The following is an 8801-nucleotide window of genomic DNA, read 5'->3' as shown; positions in this document are numbered from 1 at the left end:
AATAAACCCTGTAATCGATTTTGAACTAGTCAAGCAGCTAACCAGTATATAATTAATTGGTAGTTTTAAATATAGTAGCTTATGTATTTTAGTACTCACAAGGTTCAAAAATATGGAGTGGAATTAAGACATTTGCTTACATTTCATAGTTTCCGTATTATTCTTGGGTAAGTTCCTGCCAGACTCACATGTTCCGAATACATGCTTTCTCCCTTCCAGCTGCAGCCTGCTTGCATTGCTGCCGGCAACCAATTAACATTACACTAACACTCAAATTCTATATGAAGAATGTCCCATAGCCGTGGAAGTCATCACATGTTATACTGGTCACATTTTATGAGCGGTATTTGACACCAAAAAAGTTTTAATGTAATTTTTACTGCTCTAGCAGAAATTTTCTTCCGTATGAATGGGTGAACTGTTCACATTGGAAAACTGTGTCAGATAAATGTAAAAATTAATGGTATAACGATCTGGGGCAGTGGGTAGAGTAGTACTAAGAGCCATTGAAATCAAAGGATACAGTTTCAAATCCCTGCTCATACTGCTGTACCCTTCCTTGATAAAGGTATTTAGAACTACTCCACTAAAAAGTATATACCGAGTTGTATAAATGTGAAAATACCATTTCTCAAGAGAACTTACAAAGTTAACAGTTAAATAATACTTATGACTATGGCATTTTTGTTTTCTATTTATTTAGTCTACTTGACACCATAATTTTAGATTTAATTTATACAAAAGATATAATAAATACAAGAAAATGAGGATAGTGAAGATGTGTCACAGAATGTTATTTATTGAGTGACATGATTGACACTTGTTCAAAATTCCAAGAAAGCAACTTTTACAAACTGTTACAAAAAAAGCGGTCCAATATGTAAATTAGTGCAATGCTATAATCTGTCAGACCTTTATAAACATTGTGCTCTTGTCATAAACATTGTGGCAACATTGATTGTTGCACAGAAACATGTAGAGTACCAATGGTGATAGCTGGCAGAGCCAACCAGTAATAACCAAACCAAGTCTTGGCTATGCAGTTAATATACCATTTTTTTTTCCCCCATTTTGGACAGAGCTACTCCAGAAGTACTCCAGTGTGTTAGTCAAAAGGTTATAGGGTAATGTTGGTGTTACATGTGTCATGCGGTGTGTGACGGCTGAGCCCTGGAGGTGAGGTAGAGATCCAACTGGAGTCTCATGCTGTGCACACACTGGGACTGCAGCTCCATGATCTCTTCAAGCATCAACACATAGTCATTGAAGTCCTAAAAGAGGACCACAACACAAATCATTTCAACAACTGCTCGAAATGACACACTGCATTACTTCAAAGTTATTAGAAATAGTGTTAATATAAGCTTTTTAATTTGTGCGAATGGGGTAAAAACTTTTGCAACCATAACAGTACAGTAAGAGCCTAATGAAATTTCAAGGACATGAATGTTGCGCAATCAATCTGACCACTGCAACCAACATCCTTGTTTGTCCAAGTTTCGCCTAATAATGAACTGAAGTTCAGTAAAAAAAAAAAAATTCTCACTGTGGCTGAATCTCACATGGCACTTTGTTTTGGAACTACACATTTACTCTTTGTGAGTGAGCTGAGGGGGGTGCGGACTCTTACCATGTTTGGCTGCATGCTTAACAATGCTTCCTCTCTCCGGCACAGCAATTCCATCTTTGCGAGCTGTTCGCAGTGGGCCTGGACCACAAATCTCCTAGCGAGAAAAGAAAAGAAAAACAAGCGATCATAGAGGCTACTGGGCACATTTTATTTTGCTGGGAGTATATTGGAAATGCTTAAATGTCTCCCAGTGTACCAGAAATTTGGCTTTTTCACTGTACACTTCCAAATGTAGAAAATTTCACACGGAAAATCCTCAATGCCCACTTTTTAAAAAAAAAAAAAAAAAAACAACTTTTCTTTGTTCTGAGTAATTCCTATAGCAATTTTTCCATTCAATTACTAATATATTGAATATTCATTAACTTTACTAATTGCATGTTTCTCGTGATAAGCAAATGCGAATCTGATTGTACAGTATATTTGAATGGCAGGCTTCACTATTTTTCCTAATTGTGTTTTGAAAAAGAAGTACATCAGTTACGTACCGTGCTTCGCCCAGTTTAGTCTTGCATAAAAGGGCAGTGTTTGGCTCTGCTGCAGACATGATGCTCTCAGAATGTGAGGATGCAGCACAGCTGAGCCAAGCTGAGTCCTGCCTGGGGCTGTGGAGAGGCTCCTCTAGACATCCATCTTTCAAAACTTGATCTGCTAGGACTGCCTTCCTACTTGAAGTATCAGACACGAGCTTCTCCAGACCTACTCCTGAGATATGTACTGCATTGCTGGAGTCCCAGTTGCTCACCTTTCCTACATTTCCACTTGCCCCAGGGGAGCCTGCACATGGGAACCCGTCTATTGAAGTGGCAGCATGCTGCTTTAACAGGTCAACATCTTGCGCAAACTCTAGAGCTACCATTTCTCTACATAGGTCAACCTGGACTTTTTTTGCAGGACTGTAATCTTGCTTGTGGGTAACTCCAATACAGACAGTGGGATCACTGTGCACTTTCCCACCATGCTGAGCAGCAGTCTCCAAGGAGTTACCTGGAAAGGGAAAGGGAATCATGTTAAAGGAGAATTATTTGCTTGAGTCAAAAAAAAAAAAAAAAAAAAAAAAAAAAAAAAAATATTTACTTCTGCAAAACGCTATTTATGCTGCAACACGAAATTAGGCACATGATGGTATAGAAATCTATTTTTCTAGTATTACACTATACAGGTGGTGTCCGATTTACAATGGGGTTACATTCTGTGAAACCAATAAAAAGTCGAAAATACATTTAGTACACCTAATACACATCTCTGTCTGACAGACTGGGAGATGTGGATCACTGCCCGGAGGGGAATCTAAATTCAAAATTCAAAGTAAAGTTTCTACTGAATGTCTATCACTAGTGCACCATCATGAAGATGAAAAATCATAAGCCGAACCATCGTTAAGTCGGGGACCACCTGTATTTATATAAAACCCAAGAATCTCCTAGGGTTTTACATTAAACTCACCGTTCAAGAGTGAGGGATCCATAAAGCTCCACTGATGTCGTGTCTGACCCTTCAATTTTACAGCACTTTTAGAGTAATTAACACCCCTTGCAGCGTCTGAGAAAAATAGAGGCGCTTCTTCTTCAACCCCTTCTTCTTTTCGTTCTCTCACAGAATTGCAAAGTGGACTGCAGTCGTGCTGAAAGATGGAATCAGTGGCTGCTTGTCTTTCAACATCTAACAGTGAGATGGAGAGAGGGCCCATAGTAGTGTTGCTGCAGGTAGAGGTGTCTGTTGAGTTGTCTGAAGTTATCTGAGGTATATTTAATGGGGCCCTTGAATATGCATCTCCCTTAATTTCTTTCAATTCTTGAGATCCTTTCTCTGTCTCTGCATCAGGTGATCCATAAGCATCTGCTTCAGATGACGCTTGGCCTAGTGGGAACACCTCACTGGAGAACAAAGGGCCAGTTTCCACTCCCTGTGCAGAAGCTATACACTGGATCCCTTTCATCCACCCAGCTATCTGTACCTTATCAGAGCTACATGAACATGAAGGTTCATGACTGTTAATATTGCCCCTCAGTAAAGGGTAAGATGGAATATCAGAGGTGTCATGGAGATCTCTGGTGCATAGTCCATCCTGGACACCATGACTGACTGCTTCGTGGTCAAGGGATACATTACCATGATCTTCTGGATTAAGGAGTGTTTTGTAAATAAATGAAGATAAAGGCTTCTCGGCTAGTACATTAGAGCTGCCATTGCTGCTTTCTGACAAATCACAGGTGTTCCACGCTCCATTGCATTCCTCTTCTATGCTCCATTTTGACAATCCATAAGTGTTGCTCTGTACCATTCCTTCACCCTCTCCTTCCCAGGAATCAGATTCCTCTCTTGCTGGCAGCTGGAGCCTCTCAAATGTTAAGTCATCTACAGTCCTACAGATGGTTGGCACCTGCGCTCCCCCACTCTCCTGTTTGTCTACATCTAGCCTTTCCATTTTCCCTTGGAGCATTGCCCATCTGGACGCAAACAGTCCATTCTGTTCCAACATTTCTCGCGTACCAGCATATCCTGAAAAATCAAGTTGATAACTGCTCGAACTCTCCTGACTGCTGCCAGTCACTTCAGCACTTTCTTCTCTTCTGGACAGGATTTGTTCAGGTATTACACCTCTGGAAAGACAATCTTTAGTTTCCCATACAGTCATAATGGTTTGTCTACTACTCCTACTGCACCAAACTTTATCCGTTTCTAAACGGTCTTTACAAAGATTATTGGTGGGGTCTTTATCTTCACCTACCCAAACCACAGGTGTGATCTTGGGGGAAGTGTGAATAGCAGTGCCCCGATTCACTGCTTGGCTTTGTACTACACATTTATTCATTCCTACCAGATCTGCTAAAGTCTGCTGAACCAGTCTGCCTGAGAGTGAAGCAGGAGGATATGGAAGCTTCTGCAGTTGTTGATGATATCTTCTCAGATGTTTCACTGCCTCTGTCTCTTCCTTCTGTCTCACTTTCTGATATTCCTCCCATCTGTCTTGGTCTTGGTTTTGGTTTTTTTCTCTCTTGTCCATGAGTTTGTCTTTCTTTGTCTTGATAATGTCATGGACATCCCTCTCACCAGGAAACTTTTCCTCCAGCAGAAAACGCTGCTCAAGTTTCTTCCAGCAAATACTTTCCTGTACCTCGTGTTCTCCTGACTGTTTTGTGGCCTGTTCTGCATTCTTAGCTGAGCCTTTGAGATAGTGTCCCACATTATTTTTTGTACCCTTTGCTACCCATCTCTTTCCCAATTCTTTAGAGTGCTTACTCATCCCATTTCTTAGTGTCCCTCTCACAGGCGTAGTGTGATCTAGAAAAACTTCTCCTTTTTGTTCATGATGTTTTTCTTCTGTTGCAAATTTAGGAGTTGAGCAGAGAAGGGCATCAGCAAAGGGAAATTCTATCCTCAATGGAGAAGATGCTGGAAAACAATCATCTATGCCTGTGGTGTATCCCCCTGACCTTACTTTTTTCAAGGGGCTCTTTTCCATCTTGTTTTTAGAGAGTTTTGGGGAAGGACCATCTGAATATTTACTATTTGCTGTGGGAGGATTCAACAGGTTTGTGTTTCCCTTTTTCAGTTCTTTAACCCTGTTTGGGGAAGTAACACCACTGAGAATGACTTGTGAAAATTAATTCCAAAGCACTTCACACTGACAAATTCTCTCATCAACCAAGTAACAAAACCAGTGGATATTACTGCTACCCATTCAATGAAAATAGTGTGGCTTATAACACAATTCTATAAGATTAAAAATTTTAATATTTAGTTAAAACAAAGAAAGCTAGCACTTAAATAGGGTTTTAATAGCAAGAATGATAAATTTCAAGCATGTTTTTGTAGGAACCTTACCGGTCAGCATATCGCAAGGTATTGAGGGTATGCTCTGTAGCCAGGTGACTGGGAGAAATATTAGCTATCATGCATGTTTTTGAATTCCCAATAAAAGAATCTTTCAGGACCTAAAACAAATCACACATAAGATGAAATTTAGTGGTAAATTGTATTGTACATAAGTGTGTATATTACAGGTGGTCCCCGACATGGGTGGTTCAACTTACAATTTTTTGACTTTACGATGGGGAGCTGGTGATAGACATTCAGTAGAAACCGTACTTCAAATTTTGATTTTTTCCCAGGCAAGCAATATGCGAAGCTATACTCTCTTGCGATGCTGGGCAGTGGCAGTGATCCGCATCTCCCAGTCTGTCACGCAGGTGTGTATTAGGTGTACTAAATGTTATTTTGAACTTACAGCATTTTCGTCATACGATGGGTTTCGCAGAATGTGACCCCATCGTAAGTCAGGGACCACCTGTATAAAGTGAGTCCTTCACGAACTTTTGAGTAATTAAAATTCATAACAGAGAAAAGTTAAGTATTTATTTTTCATAAAGAGAACTAGTCTATCAATTCAAATGCAACACCAAAGCTTCACCCGAACTACCGGCAGATAGTAATCATGTTTAGGAAATGCAGCCTTTAAAGAGTGGAGAAGCAAACAGCTGGCAAACAAGCTCTAGATGATCCTATTGCTTCTAAATCTCCCAGTTCTGAGCTGTCACTGAAGCACTGCCTCTCCATCATCCTCCACCTCCACGTAACACCTCCGGTTCAAAAGTGATGTACAGCTGTCTGTGCTTCAAGGTAAATAACATACAGCTTGCATTGTTTTTTCAATTTGTTAAAATTATTATTTCAGTTCTTATTATGCTTTCATTGCATGTTACTGAATTTCATGCAATGTGTGGGGTACAAAAAAACAAAAGAGCAAACACCCACAGATGAGCACAAACACCATGGTCCTGCTCTGGGCAAGGTTCATTACTGTGCTTTCTTATTTACAATGTGTTATAAATAAATATCAGGGTCCAAGTGCATACAGGAGCCACCCTGGTTAAGAGAGATAGAGAGATGGTCTGTCCACTGTTCTGCTCTGTCCAAAAAGCCCCATAGTTTACATTTATTTGTTCAGCAGACGCTATTCTCTGATGTTATGTAAATCTCATGGCAAATAAATTTGCATTTAACCAGCAAACACAGAAATACAGACAGACATGCGATTCTCAGAAGTAGAGCCACTTATTTCCAATAGCACCATTACTGCTGCCATACATTACAGGAGCAGCCGGATATAGAATCATCCAGAACTGATGAGGAGCCCTTGCCTGCTCTGTGTTACAGTGAACCTACAAACTTTTCAAGTAACAAAACCAACAACATCAAAATTAAGTTAGCAAGTTGGGGACCAAGTGTATATATACACACACACACACACACACACACACACACACACACACACACACACACACAAAGACAAATGTTCATTAACTGCATACTGTATAATGCAATTATACATCTAAATACTAGACATGAGGGTTGTTACCTGTGTAAGTTTGCTCTGCCTGAATGGTGGGTGCATATGCTCTTGGTCCAAAGCTCGAATACACTCCTTAAGCTAGAACAAACATATTCAAAGTAAAGTGTACATTTAACTAATCTACAGGTGTAATATGTTCAGTTCTATAAACAGCATACGTATGAAAGCATTTTCGATTTACCGCTAGAAGGCTCTGGTTGATCTCTGCTCCCTCTATACGATTCTGTCTGTCTGGCTTTCTGGTGTCGGCCGCCCTTTCGCTGCCTGCTAGGTCTACGAAGGAGATCCTATAATTCGTAGCAGAATAATGTCTCAGTAAAAACACCGTGCTCATTCACAATTGTACATCATCTATTTAAAAACTTAATGAAGAAAAAAAAAAATATATATATCATTCAGTATCTACACACCACCCTGAGTCTTGAGTCAAGCCTCTTGCTGACTCTGGATTTGTGACATTAAAATTCCTTAGTAAAAGAAATAAAGAAGCGTGTATTGATGATACCCAGACCTGCCAATTAGCTGATGCTTGGAGTCCCTAAGGTGGATCTGTAGTAGGGCATGGGAACGCGAAGAGTCACAATTTACACCACTTGCACCTTGGCGTCTCTCCCGGCTGCCACAGGAGATTACCTGCTCAGCAATGAAAAGAGGAGGGAATCCAACCAGTTATGAAGACACAGAAAACAGGAAAGACACCATATTAAAAAGGAAAAATGCTCATCACCAAACTGTTTAGGACATACAGTATATACTTGCTGTATCCTTGAGAAATACACGGAACTGCAATTTACTATGTTTAAAGAAAAAAAGAAAAGTGAACCGCTTGGGGGGAATAGAATGCTGCAAGAATGTGAAGATAAAGCAACAGTACAGACTCACCTCCAGCAGGTTATCTACACAATCCACCATCACCTCCCTCAATCCTACAATTTGGACCACATGGTGTTGATCTTCTCGGGCAAACAACCTAATCAGACAGATACAGCAACGACAAATTTGAAGAAAAAAAGGAAAATATTTTTAAAAATGTTCTTTAAAAAAAAAAAAAAAAAAAAAAAATTATATATATTTCATTCTTAGAACTCCACACCACTGCCAGAGATGGAGGATACTTTCTTACCGTTTTCTGTGATCTAATAGGTCATATAACTGTCCACAGTAAATCTCGAAGAAGCTAAGGAAGACAAGGGGAGCTTCAGGAAGTTTGGTTACACTTGGTTCAGAAAGAGACTGCCCAAGTTGTGCAAAGATGTCACGACCTGCCAAGGCATACAGCCCTGGTCTCTGTGGTGACCCCAGCATGGTGTATGTCTTCCCTGCACCTGTCTGGCCATACGCAAAACACGTGGCTTTTCCCCTGTAAATACATAGAACTTATTGTGAAAACAATCAAAGAAACATAGATCCTACAAATGGAACAAAAATAAATAAATAAAAATTCAGGAGAGCACGCATGTTCCTTACAATGAACCATTTGCATACCCTGCGAATATGTGCTGGATCAGAGGGCGGGCAGTCGTCAGATACACATCCTCATTCGTGCAAGCTTCACTAAAAACTTCATCATAATAAAATTCATGCTTTGGGGGTAAAGAAAGAACAGGCACTAATTTATTATGCACATACAGCTTTGTAATGACAGGAGAGTATAATTAAAGTTATAGTTCATGTTTGGCCCAAAGAACATTCATTCAACTACTACGCAGGTAATTCCACACCCATACCTTTCGTGGCTAATGATATCAATGCTAGGCAGTATATGCTGCATATAATACATCAAGAAGTATCACACTGCATTGATGAAACCCTATG

General features: G+C 40.0%; 1 protein-coding gene across 1 annotated transcript; it reads right to left on the bottom strand.

Annotated features, from left to right (window-relative positions):
• Positions 1-877: 877 nt before the first annotated feature.
• Positions 878-8291, bottom strand: LOC108938955 (kinesin-like protein KIF24). Its single transcript, XM_018759984.2, has 10 exons — positions 8110-8291; positions 7869-7956; positions 7498-7619; positions 7168-7273; positions 6993-7064; positions 5459-5568; positions 3077-5196; positions 2119-2617; positions 1631-1724; positions 878-1271 (listed from the first exon to the last, which is right to left on the bottom strand). The coding sequence occupies exons 1-10, from the start codon at positions 8289-8291 to the stop codon at positions 1146-1148; spliced, it is 3519 nt and encodes a 1172-aa protein (XP_018615500.2). The 3' UTR covers positions 878-1145.
• Between the last annotated feature and the right edge of the window lie 510 nt (positions 8292-8801).

This window comes from Scleropages formosus, chromosome 17 (genome assembly GCF_900964775.1).
Source record: "Scleropages formosus chromosome 17, fSclFor1.1, whole genome shotgun sequence".
In the NCBI taxonomy this organism is placed as follows: Eukaryota; Metazoa; Chordata; class Actinopteri; order Osteoglossiformes; family Osteoglossidae; genus Scleropages; species Scleropages formosus.
Note: the sequence above shows the minus strand (reverse complement) of the source record. Positions and strands in the feature narration are given on the sequence as shown.

Coding starts and splice junctions, on each gene's coding strand:
- LOC108938955 (XM_018759984.2), bottom strand. CDS start 8,291: ATGCTGGGGTCACCACAGAGACCAGGGCTGTATGCCTTGGCAGGTCGT. Junction 5,197..5,458: donor ACCTTGCGATATGCTGACCG/GTAAGGTTCCTA, acceptor TTCCCCAAACAG/GGTTAAAGAACTGAAAAAGG. Junction 1,272..1,630: donor TAAGCATGCAGCCAAACATG/GTAAGAGTCCGC, acceptor GTCCTCTTTTAG/GACTTCAATGACTATGTGTT.